This window comes from Salvelinus namaycush, chromosome 16 (genome assembly GCF_016432855.1).
Source record: "Salvelinus namaycush isolate Seneca chromosome 16, SaNama_1.0, whole genome shotgun sequence".
Classification (NCBI taxonomy): Eukaryota; Metazoa; Chordata; class Actinopteri; order Salmoniformes; family Salmonidae; genus Salvelinus; species Salvelinus namaycush.
Window position 1 is genome coordinate 23,705,194 of NC_052322.1, and position 25,327 is coordinate 23,730,520.

Genomic DNA, 25,327 nt, shown 5'->3' on the forward strand with positions numbered 1-25,327 from the left:
AATGACTTTCATGCCCCATTTACACTCATTAGCCCAAGTCTTTCTGTCACCCATATGTCACACATTCCCAGATCAGAGCGGCACTTTTCCCTGTTTCCACACATACTTTAATGAGTGTCTCGTCGGGTTTCAGTTTAACATGGAACAACGGAGACGTGAGCAGGAGCAGGAGCAGGAGAAACAACAAGAGCTGCAGCAGCTGTGGCACAAGGACAAGAGCCAACAGAGTGAGTTTTACTGTGTGTGTGTGCTTGCGTAGGTATGCCTGTATGCTTGTACACTGTAGTAGGAGAGAGGGTTAAGTTGAGCCAGTGGGTCAAGTTGAGCCAATGGTTAGTTGAGCCACCCCTTGTTTCTAGGAAACCATACACACAATGAATCATGTGACCAAATAGTTTGGAATAGGTCATGGTTTCATGGAGTCTGTGAAGCATGGAAAAAGTGGTAAGCAAGTTAGGTACATTTACTTATATTTTTACCAAGTCAAGTAAATGTATTGTGTTAAAGGTTTCATGATGCTTGTATCTAAACCAAAGTAGATCGTTTTAAGATTGTTCTGTACATCAGTTGGGGTCTCTATCAGCTTCAATAGGAGGTCCTAAACCTAGCATGAAAGTTCATCCTTGTAGCTGTGTGGGCTAATAGAGTCAAACTGTTTGCCTCAGGGTAAGTTGAGCCAATGGCCAGCGTATCCCATACAAATGATGATGACATTTTCTCAGTTTTATTCATAATATGCATTGTATTTTTGCATATGAACTCAAGATCAACGTCAAACAAGCAGAGGTCTAGCCCCCCTTGAAGTTCTTGAGGGAGCAGCCAAGTTAGTGAAAGAAGGGAAGAAGTCCATTTGGGATGAAAAAATAGACTGAATGACACTGAAGAAGTACAACAACGAAACGAACGTGTACCTGTGCAGGAGAGAGGCTATGATAGAGTAGCAGAGGCACACAAGGTCTTATCTGATGACTTGGAGTCTGAGCTTGCTAAACATATCAAGAATATTGTAGACCAGTTTCATAAGCTTTAGTAACCTCAAGTGCAGAGAACTTGCCTACGAATTGGCAGAGCGAAACAACATCTCTGTCCCAGACAACTGGTCAAGACATGGAAGGGTAATATTGAGCAGAGAGATCTATATCTGAATGTACATTTAAGATATAAAATATACCACTCCCATTCCATGAATTAAACTTTGACATACAGGTAACTGCCAAAATAAAGGAAACACCAACATAGAGAGTCTTAATAGGGTGTTGGTCACCACGAGCCAGAACAGCTTCAGTGTACCTCAACATAGATTCTACAAGTGTCTGGAACTCTATTGGAGGGATGAAATACCATTATTCCACAAAACAAATCCAGAATTTGGTGTTTTGTTGATGGTGGTGGAAAACGCTGTCTCAGGCACCACTCCAGAATCTCCCATAAGTGTTCAATTGGGTTGAGATCTGGTGACTGAGACGGCCATGGCATATGGTTTACATCGTTTTCATGCCCATCAAACCATTCAGTGACCACTCGTGCCCTGTGGATGTCATCCTATGGGGACATAGACATGGTAGCCAAAATAATGGCCTGCCCAGTGTTTTCATACATGACCCTAAGCATGATGGGATGTTCTTTGTTATAATGAATACTATATTTCCCGTTGATGTAGTGCTGATTTTCAAAAAATTGCTCAACATACCCCGCTCTCCCCTATCGTTATCCTCATTAGTTGGTGTTCTGCACAATGTTGTGTAAAGTGAAACAGATCCATCAATGTCAAGACAAACATTCTACACACACACACACACACACACACACACACACACACACACACACACACACACACACACACACATAAATGTACATACACTCTACAAATGTAAATATTCTCACCAAACAGCCAAAGAATGCCTTGGGCAAAAACCGACAGGGACACCGATTTGAGAGGCATTTCTTTTTGTCTATTCCCAACAGACTGAGTCATCATAAATAGCACCTAGACACAAATAACACCAAATATCTTGTCTCTTACAACAAGCAGAGGAAAACAGTAATTTAGTGTTCTGTCTTTGCATGTCCATAAATACATCTGTGAGGTCTCTGAGTATTCCTCCAGTCAGACAGTATCTGGTAGGGCCCTGGAGAGAAGGGGAGAGGACAAGAGAAGAGAGGACAAGAGAGGAGAAGAGAGGAGAAGAGAGGAAGGATGAGCTGTAGAGTGCTGTTGTTTTGACCCCTGCCGTGTGGGTCCCAAACCCGGTTCTCTGTGAGTGGCTGTCAATGGACCATTGTGGCTCTGCTCAGAGCAGCTCATCTCTGTGTGTTGTGGGCTGAGGCATGCTGGGAGGGCTGTGGTAGTAGACATCCCGTGTTGCTTCCTCCTCACACAGAGCCCACTGTTCCTGTTGCCTTTCACACACACACACACACACACACACACACACACACACACACACACACACACACACACACACACACACACACACACACACACACACACACACACACACACACACGCACACCACCAGATTATATATAGATCCTCATCCTACTACCATCCAAGACAATATGGGGTTTCACTGTCAGTCATGAACACTGGATATTACTGAATACTATCATGCTACTGTAGGAGGGAGTTTCTGGGCCGGTATTGACTTTTAGAGCAGAACAGACAGAGCTGAGCCGCTCATTTTGGAGAGAGAGAAAGAAGCTCCTCTAAAACCGTGGTTAAAAAATAGCCGAGCTGTGCAAACAGCACCGGTGTCAATATTGACCGTATCAATAGTGACACCTCCTGCCACCTCCCCCTGTCCCCCACGCCCTCCCTAGTCCCCTCCACACACACACACACACACACACACACACACACACACACACACACTGGGACGGCATGGTCACAGCTTCCTAGCATGGGAGCACAGAGGGAGACTGAAATAGAAAGGGATTTTCCCAAATGTTGCCATCTCATCTTGATTCTCTGGCTACAATGTCATGCTCTGGGCATAAAAGGAGTCGTTCTTTCACTTTAGTTACAATGATGCAGTTGATAGGTGGAACACTCTACTAAGCAGTTGTAGGGATTGGTCTGATGGTCTCTATATCTGTGTTGATTGACAGGTGCTGTGGCCAGTTCTCTGGTGAAGCAGAAGCTCCAGGAGGTGATTCTGAAGAAGCAGAAACAACAAGCCCTGGGAAGAACCAGCTCCAACCCTCTCAGTGGTCCCCCTGTGGGCTACAGGTGAGAACTCTTTACACCTTCAGTAGCATGTGGGCTACAGGTGAGAACTCTTTACACCTTCAGTAGCATGTGGGCTACAGGTGAGAACTCTTTACACCTTCAGTAGCATGTGGGCTACAGGTGAGAACTCTTTACACCTTTTGTTGCATGTGGGCTACAGGTGAGAACCTTTTACACCTTCAGCAGCATGTGGGCTACAGGTGAGAACTCTTTACACATTCAGTAGCATGTGGGCTACAGGTGAGAAGTCTTTACACCTTCAGTAGCATGTGGGCTACAGGTGAGAACCTTTTACACCTTCAGCAGCATGTGGGCTACAGGTGAGAACTCTTTACACCTTCAGTAGCATGTGGGCTACAGGTGAGAACTCTTTACACCTTCAGTAGCATGTGGGCTACAGGTGAGAACTCTTTACACCTTCAGTAGCATGTGGGCTACAGGTGAGAACTCTTTACACCTTCAGTAGCATGTGGGCTACAGGTGAGAACTCTTTACACCTTTTGTTGCATTACATCATGTTTCAGTATGTGTGCTGTGCTCAGTCATTTCACCTTGATATCTGTATAGAATTGATTTTCCAACTCTGACTGTGTTGTGTGTTTTGTTTCTGTAGGGAGCTGGCTCCAGACCCTAGTGGGACACCCCAGCCTCTGGTGTCCCCCCCCCCACAGGGTTCCAGAGAGGGCTCAGATGACACCCCTCTACGCAGGGCAGGTGAGACACACAAACGCACAAAGACACAGATAGACAGACAGACACACTAATCCAGGTATTTGCCATGCAAAGTGTATAGTTCTCAGCGCCACGCCTTGTGCCTCTGTGCCTGAAGCTATGAGGATACCATCTACAATTAGCCCATTACATAAGATCCTTGTTTCAGAGTGGTAGAGCTGTCAGCTGTGGCGCGGTTCCCAGCCCGCGCACACATACGCACGCACACACACATACATACGCACGCACACAAACATAGGTACAAACATACACACACACACAGCAAAGAGAGGTGACTGACTGACAGAGTACTGCTTTTAACACAGTTTTGACAGACTGTTATTGTAATTAGCCATGTGGCAGCACACTACTTCATCACTGTCAGCTTGTTCATTATACCTGTTTGAAATCGGATCTTGGCTTCACAGTGCCTGTAGAATCTGTTTTAAAGAGGCTAACAGTAAATCCAAACGTGTTCTAGTACATGATGTACTTCAGCAGAATATACACCTGCTGAAAATGTATGATTGGAGAGGAAGATGTATCTTATAAAGGTGCTGATTCTGATTTCACTTGCCTGGATTTAACATTGTACTCTACTACTAACTTTATTTTGGTTTGGATAGTTTTCTTAGACTGTGAATTTATACTGATGATACTTTCTCTGTCGCTGATCAGCCTCAGAGCCCAACCTGAAGGTGAAACACAAGCTGAAGAAACACCTGAACACTCGTAAGAGTCCTCTGACCCGCAAGGAGAGTGCCCCGTCCCCCATCAAACACCGGGTGCCCGACACTCTGGGTAAGTCCCTCACTTCCCCGAACAGAACACTGCTGCCCACTAGGCTCTGTGGTGCCAGGGCTAATAGAAAATACAAATGTTGTTATGGAATCATTCTCTCTCTCTCTCTCTCTCTCTCTCTCTCTCTCTCTCTCTCTCTCTCTCTCTCTCTCTCTCTCGCTCTCTCTCTCTCGCTCTCTCTCTCTCTCTCTCTCCCATCCTCCCTCTCTCTCTCTCCCTCTTTCGCTCTCCCATCCTCCCTCTCTCTCTATCTCCCTCTCTCTCTCTCCCATCCTCCCTATCTCTCTCTCTCTCTCTCTCTCTCTCTCTCTCTCTCTCTCTCTCTCTTTCTCTCTCTCTCTCTCTCTCTCATCCTCCCTCTCTCTCTCTCTCATCCTCCCTCTCTCTCTCTCTCTCTCTCTCTCTCTCTCTCTCTCTCTCTCTCTCTCTCTCTCTCTCCCATCCTCCCTCTCTCTCCCATCCTCTCTCTCTCTCTCTCTCTCTCTCTCTCTCTCCCATCCTCTCTCTCTCTCTCTCTCTCTCTCTCTCTCCCATCCTCCCTCTCTATCCCTCTCTCTCTCTCTCTCCCATCCTCCCTCTCTCTCTCTCCCATCCTCCCTCTCTCTCCCATCCTCTCTCTCTCTCTCTCTCTCTCTCTCTCCCATCCTCCCTCTCTCTCTCGCTCTCTCTTTCTCTTTCTCTCTCTCTCTCTCTCCCATACTCCCTCTCTCTCTCTCTGCAGACTCATCTCCCAGCAGCAGTAGCACCCCAGTGTCTGGCTGCAGCTCCCCCAATGACAGTCTACCCAATGAGAATGGAGTCCTGCCCTCTGTTGACGGGCTGTCCCATGAGGTTATTATCCGATTGGTATTTACCCACCCTCCCTTACCCCTCCACACACATACACTTATACATTACAAATGCATGAGATAAGGACAGAGGCTTCTTTGTCCTCTCTGGTGGGTTTGTGTGGAAATGGGAGCCGTAAAGCCCTAGTTTCTAGACAGTTGATTTGGTGTGTTTCTCTCAGTTGTTCCTGTCTGGGTAATGAAATGTTTAAAGCAGTGATATTGGAGAAGGACATCTGGCTATAGCCCTGTAGCCGAACGCAGCACCAGATCTGATCATCAAATTCAACTCTCTCCACCTCGTCGTCTTGTCTTGGCTAATCAGCAGAATAAAAAGGCTGTCTCACATGCATTTTGAAAGACTCAAACACTACACAAACATGCAGACACGCAAACAACGCACACTCACTATTTATTTATGCACTTACAAAAAATCACTTAAACACATACACTACATGACCAAAAGTATGTGGACACCTGCTTGTTGAACATCTCATTCCAAAATCATGAGCATTAATATGGAGTTGGTCCCCCATTTGCTGCTATAACAGCCTCCTCTCTTCTGGGAAGGCTTTCCACTAGAAGATGTTGGAACATTTCTACTGGGACTACAAGAGCATTAGTGAGGTCGGGCACTGATGTTGGGCGATTAGGCCTGGCTTGCTGTCAGCCTTCCAATTCATCCCAAAGGTGATCGATGAGGTTAAGGGAAGGGGCTCTGTGCAGGCCAGTCAAGTTCTTCCACACGAACCATTAGTGTATGGACCTTGCTTTGTGCATGGGGGCATTAACATGCTGAAACAGAAAAGTGCCTTTTCCAAACTGTTGCCACAAAGTTGTAAGCACAGAATCATCTAGAATGTCATTGTATGCTGTAGCGTTAAGATTTCCCTTCACTAGAACTAAGGGGCTTAGCCCGAACCATGTAAAACAGCCCCAAACCATTATTTATCCTCCACCAAACTTTACAGTTGGCAATATGCATTCAGGCAGGTAGCGTTCTCCTGGCATCCGCCAAACCCAGATTCATCCATTGGACTGCCAGACGGTGAAACATGATTAATCACTCCAGAGAATGTGTTTCCACTGCTCCAGAGTCCAATGGGGATGAGCTTTACACCACTCCAGCCGATGCTTGGCATTGCACATGGTGATCTTAGGCTTGTGTGTGGCTGTTCGGCCATGTAAACCCATTTCATGAAGCTCCCGATGAACAGTTATTGTGCTGACTTTGCTTCCAGAGGCAGTTTGGAACTCGGTAGTGAGTGTTGCAACCGAGGACAGATCATTTTTACGTGCTATGCGCTTCAGCACTCGGCGTTCCCGTTCTGTGAGTTCGTGTGGCCAACCACTTCTCAGCTGGGCCGTTGTGCCTCTTAGACGTTTCCACTTTACAATAACGCCACTTACAGTTGACAAACTGACTTGTTGGAAAGGTTCACATGACGGTGCCACATTGAAAGTCACTGAGCTCTTCCTTCAGTAAGGCCATTCTATTGCCAATGTTTGTCTATGGAGATTGCATGGCTGTGTGCTCGATTTTATACGGCTGTGGCTGAAATAGCCGAATCCCAAAATGTAAAGGGGTTGTCCACATACTTTAGTATATATAGTGTACATATATATATACAGTACACACAAGGCCTGTGCCTGCTGAGGTACCTATCAGCTTTGAGAGTAAACAGTCTAGTCAATGTAGTTGAATTCATGTTGTGTGTGTCCTCAGGCCCAGAGACTACTGCTCCAGGATGGGTCTCTAGCCCACTTCACCATCCAGAGTTCCTCTGCTCTACCCACCATCACCCTGGGCCTGCCAGCCAATGCCAGGGTAAGCATATCACACAACTTTATGAAAATGACTATGTTATGAATTCAAGCTTTTGTTATTATTATTATATTGCGACAGAGACATGGAAAAAACACTAAGACTCGTCTTTGATAGCAACAAGATCATTTATCGCCACTTTATATGTGTGTATGTGTGCAGAGTGATGGAGACTTGTCCCCTCTGAAGGTGGGCCGGGTGCCTATGGTGGCGGGAGGCCAGTCTGTCTACCTTCCTCTGGGGATGGAGGAGCAGAGTGGGTCGCTGTCGCCCCACCTCCAGCCTGTCCTCATCCTAGAGCCCTCCAGACTGGTCCATACCCCCATGCTCACTGGTGAGACACACCATCGCATTCACATACAATGCTGGCTGGCTTGCAATATGTTTGACTTCCAATAAACATTTGCCTTTGTATACAGCAGTTAAAATTCATTTTGCATGTAATTTGACATAGAACAGGAGAAGTTCTTGCCAGGAATGTGTTCCTTATAAATGTATTACACAATACACAATTGCTAAGCTGGATTCTGTAGGCATTATCACTTTTCTCTTGCCTCATGTGAAAGAGCTAAGAAAAGGTTTATTCTGACACCAGAGGAAATGTGGTACCGCCACCTAGTGGCCTTGACAAATAGTCAGATTTACAGCCATACTCTCCCTGTCTCCTCCTGTCTCAGTTCCAGGCCTGGGCACCGTGCCACTACAGTTTGCCCCCCAGATGGATCGTCTGGCCCCAGGTGGGGGCCCTCACAAGCCTCTGAGCCGAACCCGCTCAGAGCCGCTGCCCCAGAGCCTCAGATCCCTACACCCCCTGCTGCAACAGCACCACAACAGCCAACTACTGGAGAGACTTAAACAGCAGACACACCTGGGCAAGGTGAGTGACTTACACACCTTCACAAATCCCACATTTTCTCACACATACTCTCATACTCACTCATACTCTGTTGTAATGGATTATTGATTTTTGTACAATCCAAGGATGGTTTCCTCTGTCAGCAGCTGTCTTTTTCGAAAATAATTCATTGATTTGAATGGAGTTGGATGAATCTAAATTGATCAATAATTTTGTGTGTGTGTTCCAGCTGATGTCTAAATCCAGTGAGAAGCCTCGGCTCAGACAGATCCCCTCAGAAGACATGGACTCTGAGGAGGTGGGGCCAACGCCCAGCGACACCTATCACGGCCGAGCACGGGTGGAGTCACTGAGGGAAGCGGAGCCTGTGTCTGATTTGGACAGCCAGGGAGAACAGATCAATCTGCAACACACACTCATACTCAACCAGGTAAGATAAAGACACAGATGATAGAGGACCACTAATAAAATATGCCTTCCTTGAACTTCCAGCAGAGGGCAGCAACGTTTTTTTTTTTTTCGTGCTTCATGCAGGATTGACTTTACTTTACTTTCTGCGTGTATAGATTTCTGTGGGTTGAAAATCACGACAGCACTAAACATCTCTCTCTCTCTCTCTCTCTCTCTCTCTCTCTCTCTCTCTCTCTCTCTCTCTCTCTCTCTCTCTGTCTCTCTCTCTCTGGCTCTCTCTCTGGCTCTCTCTCTGGCTCTCTGGCTCTCTGGCTCTGGCTCTGGCTCTCTGGCTCTGGCGCTCTGGCTCTCTGGCTCTCTGGCTCTGGCTCTCTGGCTCTCTGGCTCTCTCTCTCTCTCTCTCTCTCTCTCTCTCTATATATCTCTCTCTCTCTGGCTCTTTCTCTGGCTCTGGCTCTATCTCTCTCTCTATATCTATCTCTCTCTCTGGCTCTTTCTCTGGCTCTCTCTGGCTCTTTCTCTGGCTCTCTCTCTCTGGCTCTCTCTCTGGCTCTCTGGCTCTCTCTCTCTCTCTGGCTCTCTCTCTCTCTGGCTCTCTGGCTCTCTCTCTCTCTCTGGCTCTCTGGCTCTCTCTCTGGCTCTCTCTCTCTCTGGCTCTCTCTCTCTCTGGCTCTCTCTCTCTCTCTCTCTTTCTCTCTCTCTCTGTCTCTCTCTGTCTCTCTCTGTCTCTCTCTCTGTCTCTCTCTCTGTCTCTCTCTCTGTCTCTCTCTCTGTCTCTCTCTCTCTCTCTCTCTCTCTCTCTCTCTCTCTCTCTCTCTCTCTCTCTCTCTCTCTCTCTCTCTGGCTCTCTCTCTCTCTGGCTCTCTCATTTTCTATCTTGCTCCCTCTCTCGCTCTAGTCATTGCTATGGGAGAAACAGAAACAGCTGCAGCAGTTGCGTCGGCAGACAGCCCACATGGAGACGCTGGCGGTACCCATGATGCTTGGCAGTGCCCACCGGCCCCTCTTCCGTACTCAGTCCTCACCAGCCTCCACCTCCCTCACGCTGCCAGACAAGCCCCTGCCAATACCCGCCCCAGAACCACATAGCAAACCACGCTTCACCACCGGTAAGAAATGAACCACACACACCCAGGCACACTGCCACAAGGTAATCTGTTTAGGTGTAGGTTATTATCCCTACTGTGGCTGTAATTCAATTGATCCAATCTGAGGCCTGGTCAAGGACTCTCTGATAAGATATGGGTAGTAAGCAGTTTATATGCTTATATTGCATTTGTTTCATTATCTCTCTTGCTGTGGTTAGATCTGTGTTACAGCTGTTGATTCACCGGAAATACTAACGTTAATGTGTGGCTCTGTTTGGTTGCAGGTCTGGTTTATGACTCTCAGATGCTGAAGCACCAGTGCACATGTGGTGACAACAGCAGCCACCCAGAGCATGCTGGGAGGATCCAGAGTATCTGGTCACGTCTCCAGGAGAGAGGTCTCAGGGGCCAGTGTGAGGTACATAGACCACCGTTTTTACCTCCTTTTTCTTTACCTACCCCCTCGGCACACTGGTTAAATCAACGTTATTTCCACGTCATTTCAATGAAATCATGTTGGACCAACATGGAATAGACGTTTAATTGACGTCTGTGCCCTGTGGGTAGACTCAAGGGACAAACATGACCTTTTCATGTGTAGCCATATTCAATATTGATGTGGGTAGTTGTATCTTACTAAATGGTCCAGTGTCTGCTCTAAGTCTGGTCCATTTTCCCCCATACAGACTATCCGGGGACGAAAGGCCACTCTGGAGGAGCTGCAGTCGGTCCATTCAGAGCGTCATGTCCTGCTGTACGGCACCAACCCACTCAACCGCCTCAAACTGGACAACCGCAAGCTGGCCGGTACGTCCTCACTAAAGATTTGATGATGTTTTCATATAATCTGTCATGCCAATGACAGTTATGCCAGGGCCCCTTGCATAACTGGCAATAGTTTGGCAACAGTAAAGTAAAGCTACTCTCTCTGGTGTCTCTAATAAATAGAGATTTGCCTTTGGTTAATGAATCTAACGATACTTTATTGATAGCACTTTGGAATCTCTTACGTTTAGAAGATAACTCATTCGTGTATTTACAGTTTTTCTCAATCACATACAAGCATTTTTTGGAACAATTTTGTCGATTTTCAAAACAGAGTCCACAATACACAGAACTCTGTACAGTACATAACAATGAACACCGTTTCACACATTTCTCTTCTGATGAAAACCTCGTGTTAATATTCTGGGAATAAAAATGTTGTATTCACTGATGATTTGTATTTAAAGTTTTGCAAAAGCGGTTCTAAGATTTGCGAGGCAGGTAAGCGGTTCTAAGATTTGCGAGGCAGGTACGACGGCAATAAAATGATCAGAAGTTCTGTATTTCAGAATTTGATCATTGCTATTCTGCTATAGATACATTTCAATACAGATCCAAAAATTGCTTCTATGCGATTGAGAAAAACTGTGAGATGTAATTTCACTGATGGTACACAGACAAACGTAATGTCATATGCTAATAAAATGATATGAAAATAAGCTGTTAACACTGATTATTTGTGATGAATAATACCACTCATTGTTCTCCCTCAGGCATTCTCTCTCAAAGGATGTTTGTGATGCTCCCATGTGGAGGAGTGGGGGTAAGTGAGAGGCCCGACACACACACACATATGCATGCACGCACACATGCACATACACACATTTTTCCCCAGCTCTCTCTCTTGTTCACAACACACACCTCTCGATTTCAGTTAGAAATTCTTCCCTCCAAGTCCTTACCAACATGTATATGATATGGTCCATTCAGAGTGATTAGTGATGGGAGTTGTTGATGTTGTTTCACAGAGAGGACCATGAGAAGATGAGGAGGGGATATGAAAAAAGAAAGCATGAGTGGGTTGAGACAATAAATTGCCTGACGATCTCTGTTGGACCAGGAGATTTCAAACTAATAGAAACATGATGCTCATGACAGGGGATTAAAGAAATGCCTCCAATTTCATTGTCTGAGCCAGACAGCTAGAAATACAAGTTTGTGAACAAACGGGAAAAAATGATGAAAGGAAGAAAGGATATGTAGAATGGAGTGGCCAGAAGCATGTTTAAGTCCCTGAGGGAATTCCCTCGTGTGCATGTATGCATTTTCCTCTCCCTGGAAATGTTTGCATTTTCCTCTTCCATGTATGCACCATGTATGCATTTTCACCACGTATGCATTTTCAACATTTATGCATTTTCCTCTCCCTGGAAACAAGTCCTGTTTTTCCCTCTTGTATTTCTCTGTTGCTTGGGTAGCAAATCTCTATGGCACCGGGTGTGTCTGTGTACTGTAAGTATGGTAATATATCAGACAGCTGTTTTATAGTCCCATAAATGATTGAGGTGAGGTCTGTGTGCCTCCAAACTGGTGTACCTGTAGTAATACTTAGTGCCAAACTGGTGTACCTGTAGTAATACTTAGTGCCATTGAAACCATGAAAAGAAAAACACTAGACCTGATCCATATAGCATGTTAGCAGATTCTCAACACATACTAATGACTGGTTCCTTCAAGCTTGGCAGTTGTGCTGTCCTGTCACTCACCCTTGTGTTGTTTTTGATTGGCAGGTGGACAATGACACAATCTGGAACGAGTCTCATACGTCCACGGCATCGCGCATGGCTGCAGGCAGTGTCACAGAGCTGGCCTTCAGAGTGGCCAAGGGAGAGCTCAAGGTAAGACACAGAGATCTGTAATCCCCATCAAATCACACTCCAGACTATCTCTCCAACTGCCTCAGGCAACTTGAGAAAGAATAGTGAATGATCATGTTTTGTTTTGTTTCTCTCCAGAATGGCTTTGCAGTGGTGAGGCCCCCAGGCCACCATGCTGACCCTTCCAACCCAATGTAAGTCTGTCTCATATCGAATGTGTGTGTGTGTGTTTTTGTTTGTGTGTAGTTTTTCGTGTGTACTATACTCCTTGTGGTAGTGCGTGCCCAGGCTAACCACAGCGGCCTCTGCTGAGCGTTGCAGTGTCAGCACGCTGTCTGATGAAAGATATTTATGGGCTGATAGTGAAGCTGGGAAGGAAAAGAACAGAGAGAAGATTTATGCCTCTCCTATTGGTGTGCTGAATCGGCTTTTAGGAATTCCACCATTTTTCTTCCTATCTTAACCACTATCATCTTGTATTGCTAATGTCTGTTTCTCTACCTTTCTTTCACCCCCTCCCTCCCTCCAGGGGTTTCTGCTATTTCAACTCGGTGGCCATCGCAGCCAAGCAGCTCCAACAGAAACTGAGTGCCAACAAGATCCTCATCGTTGACTGGGTAAGGGACTACAGTTGCAGTGATTGTAGCAATAACAGTAGCAACACTATTTTTGTTGGTGGTATCCTCGTCTCAGTTGACCTACTGTTTTGACAATAACTACAGTATTTAGTATGACCCTTATGATATACTGTGTACACATGAAAACATGTATGTATACACAAGTAAACACATGTGAGTTCTGTCTCACATTGCTTTATTTGTTACTATTGGCCAGGTCTAGGATATGACTAAAATAAGCCAGCAGTTATGTGATTTAATGTAACCAAATCTTCTCTTCCATCTCTGTCCTGTTGCCAGGATGTTCACCATGGTAATGGAACCCAGGAAGTGTTTTACAATGATCCCAGTGTGCTGTATATCTCACTGCATCGCTATGACGACGGCAACTTCTTCCCTGGCAGCGGGGGGCCAGCTGAGGTAAGTGACATCATTGGGTCAGCTCTACACCGGGCATTCTGCCAGTAGGACAATGGGCATGACATCAAGAGAAGCTAGAGCAACTAGCTAGGTTCCAAAGTAACAGTGGACAGATGTTTGCTCAAGGGTCTTAGTGTGTTTAGGAGACATTCTATTACACGTGTTGTGCCTCTAGCACCTCTATGTTATTGACCGCATCTCCATGGAGAAAGCATTGTCTCAGTAGGGCTCTCTGTGTTGTAGGTGGGATCTGGTGCTGGAGAAGGGTTCAATGTCAACGTTGCCTGGACTGGAGGTCTGGACCCCCCTATGAGTGATGCTGAGTACATCGCTGCTTTTAGGTACGACAGCTCTGACCATGATCCTTTCTGGTTTAAACATGAATGTCCACCCGTCCCCATTTCTGTAACTATGCAAAAACGAAGGTCTTACCTTGTCACTTTCTAGAAAGGACCCCCTTCTCCCCTCATACGGTATTGACTGTAATTTGCAAAAGTGCAAAAACTCTTGACACTTTTCTGAATCGGAGTCATTTGAAGTGCATGTGTACGGTCCCAATTTTCAATGTTTTATGTGTGAGATTAAATTGTCTCCAGGTTTGGTGGTTGTTGTATTAAACAGACATTTCACTGCCACTTCCTCCATAGCACTTAATTGCCACCGGTGGGTGGTTCAGGTTCTAATGAAGTTTCTGTATTTTGGTTAGGTCGGCTGTCTGGTGGCAACCGTAGGAAACTGTGGCGACCACAGACAGTTGTGGGTGGGCCCCACCTCTAAGCCAGCGTAACAAAATGAGAATGACAACATAGTCCTGGAAAAGTTTCAACAAAAGTTTTTAACTTCAACGTAATAAGAAACCAGGGTTTAATATTCCTATTACACCTCTCTTTTCCACACAGTAGTACACCACCCTTGGAAATAATAATAAAGCCTCTGTTTTTGAATCTGAAAAGACACCACCATTTTGTTGCCACACATGTCTGTCCCACACAGATTTAAAATGTCTAACAAGTTTGTTGGTGAAATGTTCTCAGTCAGTTTCTCTAAACTCCAGGGGCAAGGAATGCACCCCCACCACCTCCTTGTCTCCTCTGTCTCATTCCTGTTCTCCTCCTCTCCTCTCCTCTCTCCTTCCCTTGCTCTGATTGATCTTTAATGAGCCCTCTCCCTCTCTCTCTTGTTCTCCCTGTAGTCTGTCTATAGCTGGGCTCACAGGGGAGTAGGGGAGGTTTTATTGGTCTGCAGGGGAGGCAAGGTTGGTTAGTGTGGTGGGGAGTGGGGGGGGTCTGGGCTGGAGGAATCCAAACGCAGGATAATGAACCCAAATGGATCCCAGATGGCAGGCTGTCAGTGACGTGAGGAGAGTGACAAGCTCCAAATGGGAACCAGACGTGCTTATGGAGGCTTTGAACTCGGGCGGCAGCAGAGATGCCTGCGTTAGCTCCCTCGCTAGCTAGTGGCCCTGCTCAGTTCTGTGCTGTGCTGGTTGACTCTCTATCAGAGAGAGGTGGCTGACGCCAGTCCAGAAAACAACAGGAGGCCCCTGCAGCTCGACCTCAACCCTGCTCTCTTCACTGTCATTAACAGCCAGACAGGGCTGTTTGTGGAGTAAATATTGTTGAGGTGTTGTTGAAATTCTGTTGTTTCTCCCTGCAGGACGGTGGTGATGCCCATAGCTCAGGAGTTCTCCCCTGATGTGGTCCTGGTCTCCTCAGGGTTTGATGCAGCAGAGGGACACCCTGCACCTCTAGGGGGTTACAACGTCACCGCCAAATGTAAGCAAGGCTTTCCTCAAACAGTACATGTTAGACCATGAGCTAGCTTGTACAGTGGTTTCAGAGCTTTGCTAGTTAGTTCTTGATAAATAGAAGGTAAGACATTTATAAGCCTTGACTTCGTACACGCTGACCTGGTTGCATCACTGTTGTAAATCTGTGTGTCTTTATTGATTTATATGAATCTGTGCTGTAAATGTCATTAAGATTGGTACATGCACTGTAGTACAGTGCCTTCAGAAAGTATTCATACTCATTGGCTTATTCCACATTTAGTTGTGTTACAGCCTGAATTCAAAATGGATTACATAGATTTTTTTATCTCACCTATATACACAACATACCCCATAATGACAAAGTGAAAACATGTTTTTAGACATTTTTGCAATTGTATTGAAAATGAAATACAGAAATATCTAATTTGCAAAAGTATTCACACCCCTGAGTCAATACAATGTTAGAATCACCTTTGGCAGCGATTACAGCTGTGAGTCTTTCTGGTTAAGTTTCTAAGAGCTTTGTACACCTGGATTGTACAGTATAAAAAATTAATCTTCAAGCTCTGTCAAGGTGGTTGTTTTTTCATGTCTTGTCATAGATTTTCAAGGCGATTTTAGTCTAAAATGTAACTACACCACTCAGGAACATAACATATCCTCTTGGTAAGCAACTCCTTGTGTTTTAGGTTATTGTCCTGCTGAAAGGGGAATTTGTGTCCCAGTGTCTATTGGAAAACAGATTGAACCAGGTTTTCCTTTAGAATTGTGCCTGTGCTTAACTCTATTCCGTTTCTTTTTATCCTGAAAAACTCCCTAGACCTTGCCGATGACAAACATACCTATAACATGATGCAGCCACCACCATTCTTGAAAATATGAAGAGTGGTACTTAGTGATGTGTTGTGTTGGATTTTCCCCAAACATAACACTTCGTATTTAGGACATACAGTTAATTTCTTTGCCACAATTTGTGCAGTTTTACTTTAGTGCCTTATTGCAAACAGGATGCATGTTTTGGAATATTTGTATTCTATACAGGCTTCCTTATTTTCACTCTGTCATTTAGGTTAGTATTCTAGAGTAATTGAAATGTTGTTGATCCTCAGTCTTCTCCTATCACAGCCATTAAACTCTGTAATTGTTTTAAAGTCACCATTGACATCATGGTGAAATCCCTGAGCGGTTTCCTTCCCCTCTTGAAATTGAGTTAGGAAGGATTCCTCATTATTGTTATTTTATTGTGTTACTTTTTAAATGTTTTACTTTAGTTTATTTAGTAAATATTTTCTGTTGTATTCGGCGCATGAGACAAATACATTTGATTTGATTCTATTGTTTTATTTGTATCTGTAGTAAATGGGTGTATTGATACACCATCTAACGTGTAATTAATAACTTCGCCATGCTCAAAGAGATATTCAATGTCTGCTTTTTGTATTTTTACCCATCTACCCATCTTTGCGAGGCATTGGAAAACCTCCCTGGTATTTGTGGTTGAATCTGTGTTTGAAATTCACCGCTCTTCTGAGGGACCTTACAAATAGTTGTATGTGTGGGGTACAGAGATGAGGTAGTCATTCAAAAAATCATGTTAAACACTATTATTGCACACAGTGAGTCCATTCAATTTATTATGTGGCTTGTTAAGCAAATATCTACCCCTGAACTTATTTAGGCTTGCCATAACAAAGGGGTTGAATACTTATTGACTCAATACTTATTGACTCTTCATTTTAAATTAATTAGTAAAAAAATCCACTTTGACATTATGGGGTAATGTGTGTAGGCCAGTGACACAAAATCTCTATTTAATACATTTTAAATTCTGGCTATAACAACAAAATGTGGAAAATGTCAAGGGGTGTGAGTACATTCTGAAGGCACTGTATATGGCCATGTTGTCAGTCTAGAAAAGGAGTTGGCACACATGCCTCATTGAACATGATTTAGGCTAGTTTATTGACTGTGTTGTTTTTGATGTGTCCATCAGGTTTTGGGTTCCTTACCCGGCAGCTGATGGGTCTGGCTGGAGGCCGGGTGATCATGGCCCTGGAGGGAGGTCACGACCTCACGGCCATCTGTGACGCCTCCGAGGCCTGCGTCAGCGCTCTCCTGGGCATTAAGGTGAGAGACTGGTTTAAGGTACATTAAAGCAGTTTATGAACTACTTTTAAACCCCTTCATAAATCATGTTAAGTATACCACAAAGGAATGTGAAGTCTATAGGAATATTCAATCATATACAGTGCATCCGGAAAGTAATCAGACCCCTTGAATTTTTCCACATTTCGTTACATTACAGCCTTTTTTCTTATCTATCTACACACAATAGCCCATAATGACAAAGCGAAAACAGGTTTTTAGAAATACCTTATTTAAATAAGTATTCAGACCCTTTGCGATGAGACTCAAAAATGAGCTCAGGTGCATCCTGTTTCCATTGATCATCCTTGATGTTTCTACAACTTGATTGGAGTCCACCTGTGGTAAAATCAATTAATTGGCACATGACAGCCCGCTTGAAGTTTGGACTCTGGAGGAGTCTGACCATGAGAGGACTCTGACCATGAGAAACAAGATTTTCTGGTCTGATGAAACCAAGATTGAACTCTTTGGCCTGAATGCCAAGCGTCACGTCTGGAGGAAACCTGGCACCATCCCTACGGTGAAGCATGGTGGTGGCAGCATCATGCTGTGGGGATGTTTTTCAGTGCAGGGACTGGGAGACAAGTCAGGATTCAGGGAAAGATGAACAGAGCAAAGTATAGAGAGATCCTTGATGAAAACCTGCTCCAGATCGCTCAGGACCTCAGACTGGGGCAAAGTCTGTGAATGTACCTGAGTGGCCCAGCCAGAGCCCGGACGTGAACCCGATCAAATATCTCTGGAGAGACCTGATAATAGCTGTGCAGCGACGCTCCCCATCCTACCTGACAGAGCTTGAGAGGATCTGTAGAGAAGAATGGGAGAAACTCCCCAGATACAGGTGTGCCAAGCTTGTAGCGTCATACCCAAGAAGACTCGAGGCTGTAATCGCTGCCAAGGGTGCTTCAACAAAGTACTGAGTGAAGGGTCTGAATACTTAATGTAAATATGACGTTTCAGTTATTTATTTATTTTTGTGCAAAAAAATTATGTTTTTTGCTTTGTCATTATTGTGTATTGTGTGTAGATTAATGAGGAAGAAAAACACTTTAATACATTTTAGAATTAGGCTGTAACATAACATAATGTGGAAAAAGTCAAGGGGTCTGAATACTTTCAAAATGCACTGTAAATAATAGGAACGATATTGATGGCTGGAAAGGAGGATGTTGTTGGTTAGTGGCCTGATGGTTTCCTCTCCCACTGTGTTGTCCATACAGGAGCCTCTGTCGGAGGAGGTGCTGCTGCAGAAGCCCAATGCTAACAGTGTTTGCTCGCTACAGAGAGTCATACAGATACATGGTGGGTAAACAGTCGTTCTACTCCTTATGTCTCTTTCTCATACAGTACACCACTGTCCCTATGTTCCCTCTGTCTCTCTATTCTATTTTTGTCTATCCCTTTATTCTGGTCTGATCCTAATTATTGTGAAATGCAGACTTCCTGAGTACACACAATGATTTAATACATTAGGCTACAAGGCTATTAACAATATTGATATTTCACCATATGGGCCCATACAGTATGAGGGACTAGCTTTTATATCAGTTGGACGATTAGACCTTCTGACTGCAGCAAAAGTGCTCACTGCTCATTCAAGTGTGTGTGCTTACTGGCTCTGGTTTAGGCAACAAAACACACAGAATAAACACACATAATGTAGGGCAGAGTGGGGTAAGTTGAGCCATGTTTTACATTCAGCTTCACTCCGTCAAGGGAAATATAGTATTCTTTTAACAAAGGTATCTACATATATTTCAGGATGTTGTGTATACAGTGGCTTGCAAAAGTATTCACCCCCCTTGGCATTTTTCTTATTTTGTTGCCTTTTAACCTGGGATTAAAATAGATTTTTGGGGGGTTTGTATCATTTGATTTACACAACATGCCTACCACTTAGAAAATGCAAATATTTTTTATTGTGAAACAAACAAGAAATAAGACAAAAAAACTGAAAACTTGAGCGTGCATAACTATTCACCCCCCAAAGTCAATACTTTGTAGAGCCACCTTTTGCAGCAATTACAGCTGCAAGTCTCTTGGGGTATGTTCCTATAAGCTTGGCACATCTAGCCACTGGGATTTTTGCCCATTCTTCAAGGCAAAACTGCTCCAGCTCCTTGAAGTTGGATGGGTTCCGCTTGTGTACAGCAATCTTTAAGTCATACCACAGATTCTCAATTGGATTGAGGTCTGGGCTTTGACTAGGCCATTCCAAGACATTTAGATGTTTCTCCTTAAACCACACGAGTGTTGCTTTAACAGTATGCTTAGGGTCATTGTCCTGCTGGAAGGTGAACCTCCGTCCCAGTCTCAAATCTCTGGAAGACTGAAACAGGTCTCCCTCAAGAATTTCCTTGTATTTAGCGCCATCCAACATTCCTTCAATTCTGACCAGTTTCCCAGTTCCTGCCGATGAAAAACATCCCCACAGCTTGATGCTGCCACCACCATGCTTCACTTTGGGGATGGTGTTCTCTGGGTAATGAGAGGTGTTGTGTTTGTGCCAGACATAGGGTTTTCCTTGATCGCCTTAAAAGCTTAATTTTAGTCTCATCTGACCAGAGTACCTTCTTCCATATGTTTGGGGAGTCTCCCACATGCCTTTTGGTGAACACCAAACGTGTTTGCCTATTTTTTTCTTTAAGCAATGGCTTTATCTTCTGTCCACTCTTCCGTAAAGCCCAGCTCTGTAGAGTGTACGGCTTTAAGTGGTCCTATGGACAGATACTCCAATCTCCGCTGTGGAGCTTTGCAGCTCCTTCAGGGTTATCTTTGGTCTCTTTGTTGCCTCTCTGATTAATGCCCTCCTTGCCTGGTCCGTGGGTTTTGGTGGGTGGCCCTCTCTTGGCAGGTTTGTTGTGGTGCCATATTCTTTCCATTTTTTAATAATGGATTTAATGGTGCTCCGTGGGATGTTCAAAGTTTGTATATTTTTTTATAAGCCAACCCTGATCTGTACTTCTCCACAACTTTGTCCCTGACCTGTTTGGAGAGCTCCTTGGTCGTAATGGTGCCGCTTGCTTGGTGGTGTCCCTTGCTTAGTGGTGTTGCAGACTCTGGGGCCTTTCAGAACAGGTGTGTATATACTGAGATCATGTGACAGATCATGTGACACACAGGTTGACTTTATTTAACTAATTATGTGACTTCTGAAGGTAATTGGTTGCACCAGATCTTATTTAGGGGCTTCATAGCAAAGGGGGTGAATACATATGCACACACCACTTTTCCGTTTTTTATTGTTGTTGAATTTTTTTAAACAAGTGTTTTTTTTCATTTCACTTCACCAATTTGGACTATTTTGTGTATGTCCATTACATGAAATCCAAATAAAAATCGATTTAAATTACAGGTTGTAATGCAACAAAATAGGAGAAACGCCAAGGGGGATGAATACTTTTGAAAGGCACTGACTGAATATATGTAAAAATATAGTTTTGAAAACATAGCTTGCCCCAAAAACGTGGTCTCTTGACATGTCTTACACCGGGTATGGGGTATGTTGAGCCACAGGACAGGGTAAGTTAAGCCCCTACTGAATGAAATATTACCGCTATCTTTTTAAAACCATGTCTATCTTTATTTCCCAAACACAGATCAATCACTTTTAATTAAAAAGCATGACTTAACACCCAACAAACACTTTGTACCTTCTTTAACACTTTTAACATAGGCCCTGTTGTTACCTGATAATGCCTTGCATTAGAAACACTTCAATTTGCTCAACTTCCTCCAATGGCCATTGGCTCAATTACCCCACTCTCTCCTACTGTAGAGCCCAAAATATTCTTTGTCTGTTTTTCAGGTCAGTATTGGCAGTCCCTGAAGACGTTCAGTAGCTCCGTGGGACTGTCCTTCCTGGGTGCTCAGAGAAGAGACTGTGAGGAGACTGATGCTGTCAATGCTCTGGCCTCTCTCTCTGTGGGGGTCCTGACCAGCAAGAGGTACGACAGGAGCACATATACCCAAACACTCTCAAACACTCCTTAACACTCTCACAGTAAAGGGCAGGCTCCCCTGTACAGTACTGTACAAATATGATGCTTTTCCTAACCATCTTCTCTATGTGTTTGCCCCCCCAGCCTCCTCGACGAGCCTATGGAGCATGACGACGATTCCATGTAAAAGATGCTGACTTTTGACCTCAGAGACCTCTCCTTCAGGACGTCCCAATAGCCTTGGAGATCCTGCGCTGTCACACGACGAGGGGGAAGAGTGTAGATTGTGGAACTCTGCCTTAACCAATGAGACCTTAAAGCCACACAGTGCCTCAAAGACCACCGTTCATTCTCCTAAGACTGTATGCAGTGCAACTTAACACAGCGAAGAGTGAACTCAACACAGTGGAACTAATGTAGCCTGCTAAGCCACACCAAAGACCTGTCAGTGTATATGTGAGATAAAAGATGTTCTCTCAAACAACTGATTATTTTACTCTGTCTGTGGTCTAGCCCTAGCAAGACAGAGTCATTTATATTGTGTGTATTCAGAAGGACACGTCCATACCAGCCCTGTGCCGTCATATTGACCACTCTTTGGCCTTTAAAACATGTACAGACATAAAGGTCTTATGGAGGCACTTACAGTAAAGAAATACTTCCCAGCCGTTGTCTTATTTCCCCAGTGTCTGTGAGTAATACAGGCCATAGAGACGAAAGGAAGATGTGCCCTTGAAGGAGGGAATACTTAGCACCAGGTCTGTGGGTGTCTGTTGTTGTGTCAGTGAGCAGAGCAGACCCCAGTCAGTCTGAGGAAGGCCCTGGACAGACAGAGGGAGAGAGAGAGAGCCTAGAGGGGACCAGCCAGCACCTGGCAACTGTTGAATGGCTCAGTCGGTCCTCGATGATGTCATTAATAGTTTAACCACTAAAAAAATACAAAAAATAAGAAGAAAATGAAGATAAGGATGACTGTGGTTTTATCTGTTGTTTTTGTTTTTGCACTGTGCATTCCGTAATGTGAACCGTTGAAAATTCCAAACCTCGGGGAAACTCAAGTTCTAGATTATTTAATTATCTGTTAAACTTTGAAGATTGGAAGATATTGTTGTCCTCTAAAATCCACTCTCACATTCTAAAAAGAAGACTTATGCATTCTACATTTCTACCGGCATGTATACACATTGAGTATTTATACGAAGTGCATTTGCAAAAAAAATCCTGTTTGGCCAGATTGTATTACGAATACTTTCAACTGCTGTTCATAGACAAGTGTCTTTATATATTGTTGGCAGAGACACACACAAACACACACACTCAGAAAGGCATTGTAGACATGCACGCTATTTCCCTTTATGTCTTACCACTGACATGATGAGGACCAAAATTTTACCTCCTGTCTCGAGGATATATAGTATACAAACTGTATGAACAGGAACAATTAAACCAATGAATCTTATGAAGAGCTGAAGACCTACCACTGTCTGGAAGGAAATACTAGTTCTATGTTCATTCCTATGCCATTGTAATGTTTATGATGCTAGTCAAAGGCTCTAATGCACTTCATGGAGATCTCCCAAAGAAATCAGTCTTCAATATGGCTGCAGTGGGACTGTATTACTGCAGATGGACCAGTGTGGTTACGGTGTTACTGTACGTTGATGTTTGTTTTTGCAGGACCAGAATTTTGACCTGTGGATAGACATTTATTGTGTACATTCATTTGACAGTTCAGTTCCCTTGATATTATCCACGGACAGTAATATCAAGCAGAGTTGAATACAGTTAAACTGAGCGTATTATTTTATGTGAAAACTTTCTTTATGGTGTTGCTCTGTACTATTACTGTTAGCGCTATGGAGGTCAGTGGCGGTCGGTGCCATTTAAAATGAGGGAGGACGATTTCTTTTTTTATGAGCATGGCCTTATTTCTATTACATCATATTGGATGACTGTCATTCATTTTCCATTCACACAGTTCACTGTAACAGCGATAGGTTTAGGCTACTACATGATACTCAAATGTTACCTATACCCATCATGTTGCTACAACCTAGCATATGAATGAAAGTTTACAACGTAGGTGCACACAGGTCGAGAGAAACATTTGAGGTGACAGACCGTGACACATGGACACACAGTGACACATTCAATATCGCCTTGCACACTCTTGTCTGCATCTAGCTGATCTAGGGTGTAATCATTAGTCCAACAGTTGCAAACAAGTTTCTATTGGACAAATTCAGGTATGTTTATCCCCATTTCGTTCTGTTTGCTTCCGTTTAAGAAACGTTTTACAGCAGAATGAATACACCCCTGATCACGCGTAAATACAGTTCACTTTCATAGCAGCCACGTTGTATTCCTTCTCGCATCTATGCGCTCTCCTCCTCTCACCTTTTGCTTGTGGACTTCAATGCACAACACATCAGCTGAATGTGACCAGGCAAAAAAAAAAAATCCAAGCCAAACTATCATAACCGCTACACACAGCCTACATCGTTGTCACCATATTAGCTAAAGTAACGTCATAGTCAACATAGCTAATATAACTAATGCTTTAGTAAACCCGCTACAATCATGCAGTAACGTTACAGTGTACAGTCAGTAAGCAGTTTAGCACCTGCACCGGCGGGCCCCGGGGGCAATACATTTGTAAAACCAAAATCTTACCTTACCTTGGAAGAGTTCCAGTGTTTTGTTGGATAGTCATAGCCAGCTAGCTAACATAGCATCCCTCTGTTCGAGAAGAGTATTTAAGCAGGCTAAACTAGCTAGCTGCATAGGCTAGCTAAGTAAGTGAAAGTGAAAAAAATGACTCTCTTGCTTCTCCTATATTTTGGAAGAAATTAATTTGTTCAAAACTGTTCAACTATTGTCTTTCTCTCTTTGAGTCAACTACTCACCACATGTTATGCACTGCAGTGCTAGCTAGCTGTAGCTTATGCGTTCAGTACTAAATTAATTCTCTGATCCTTTGATTGGGTGGCCAACATGTCAGTTCATGCTGCAAGAGCTCAGATAGGTTGGAGGACAAGTCAATGTACCCAGAGGAGGATGAACCATGGTGCTACCCTACAGAGTGCTGTTGAGGCTACTGTAGACTTTCATTGCAAAACAGTGTGTTTTAATTCATTATTTGGTGACGTGAATAGTATAGTTTTATCTAATTCATTAAATTTTATGAAATTCACTGAGGATGGTCCTCCCCTTCCTCCTCTGAGGAGCCTCCACTGATGGAGATGTGGCTTTACTATGATGGTGCATACTTCTCCCTTAGGCCTTGTGTAGGAAGTCTCTCTTGTACTCCAGTTGTATGTATGATGCAGTACTTGACATCATGCTGATTATAGATTTTCAGATATACTGTATCTGCACACATCCAAACTGAAACTAGTTTGTTAACATGTCCTGAGACCTTTTTTGTGTGTTCATGACGTCCAGTGTAGATTGTTGTTGTTGTGAATTGAAATGTGTAGCACATTCCACTTTCGTTTTCTATATTCATTCTGGGGTTATGTAGTTTGTCTTAATGAGCATTTCATCTAGATTGCACTTGTTTTTAGAGGTTCTTCAGTGGATGGGAAAAAACTGCCCACCATCAAATTGAGAAATTGACATTTGTTTTCAGATTCACAATATTATTTTGTATATGACCCCATACTTCTATGGAATGTGGCTAAATGTCTAAATGTATCATAAGCTCTCTATTAATGTGTATTACTGTGTTTTCTCTGTTGAAAATCGAAGAGGAGAGTGAGAGAGAGCATCCACTTCTGACTAACCACTGCAGAAAGAAAGCATTTACAAGGCATATTTTTCAGGAACATACTTTCTCTGCTGGTGCGCCAGTACAGTGGCATGTACGCTGGTGATGCACGTCAATCTTGTCTTAAATAAACATTCTTCTCTAACCTTCGCTTCATCCTCTGCCCTAGTTGTCGTTGAGAGAGAGATAACGATAACCATGCTAACAAGTCTTATAGTCTTTTCTTACTATACTCTGTACCAACCACTGTGAATGGCTACAGATGTAGGAT

At 43.9% G+C, this 25,327-nt stretch overlaps 1 protein-coding gene across 1 annotated transcript in view; it reads left to right on the plus strand.

The window, feature by feature from the left end:
- The window catches only part of LOC120061206 (histone deacetylase 7-like), a 65,997-nt gene extending 42,628 nt beyond the window's left edge, over positions 1-23,369 (plus strand). Inside the window, exons 4-26 of the mRNA XM_039010831.1 lie at positions 134-227; positions 3,109-3,229; positions 3,843-3,943; positions 4,619-4,741; positions 5,463-5,572; positions 7,295-7,396; positions 7,556-7,727; positions 8,071-8,270; positions 8,479-8,679; positions 9,559-9,769; positions 10,033-10,166; positions 10,435-10,555; positions 11,287-11,336; positions 12,304-12,411; positions 12,529-12,584; positions 12,920-13,007; positions 13,308-13,427; positions 13,671-13,768; positions 15,084-15,202; positions 17,192-17,325; positions 18,567-18,648; positions 21,155-21,293; positions 21,432-23,369. Of these exons, the coding sequence (XP_038866759.1) occupies positions 134-227; positions 3,109-3,229; positions 3,843-3,943; positions 4,619-4,741; positions 5,463-5,572; positions 7,295-7,396; positions 7,556-7,727; positions 8,071-8,270; positions 8,479-8,679; positions 9,559-9,769; positions 10,033-10,166; positions 10,435-10,555; positions 11,287-11,336; positions 12,304-12,411; positions 12,529-12,584; positions 12,920-13,007; positions 13,308-13,427; positions 13,671-13,768; positions 15,084-15,202; positions 17,192-17,325; positions 18,567-18,648; positions 21,155-21,293; positions 21,432-21,474 (2,727 nt within the window). The 3' untranslated portion in view covers positions 21,475-23,369. The remainder of the gene's footprint in view (positions 1-133; positions 228-3,108; positions 3,230-3,842; positions 3,944-4,618; positions 4,742-5,462; positions 5,573-7,294; positions 7,397-7,555; positions 7,728-8,070; positions 8,271-8,478; positions 8,680-9,558; positions 9,770-10,032; positions 10,167-10,434; positions 10,556-11,286; positions 11,337-12,303; positions 12,412-12,528; positions 12,585-12,919; positions 13,008-13,307; positions 13,428-13,670; positions 13,769-15,083; positions 15,203-17,191; positions 17,326-18,566; positions 18,649-21,154; positions 21,294-21,431) is intronic.
- The last annotated feature ends 1,958 nt before the right edge of the window (positions 23,370-25,327 follow it).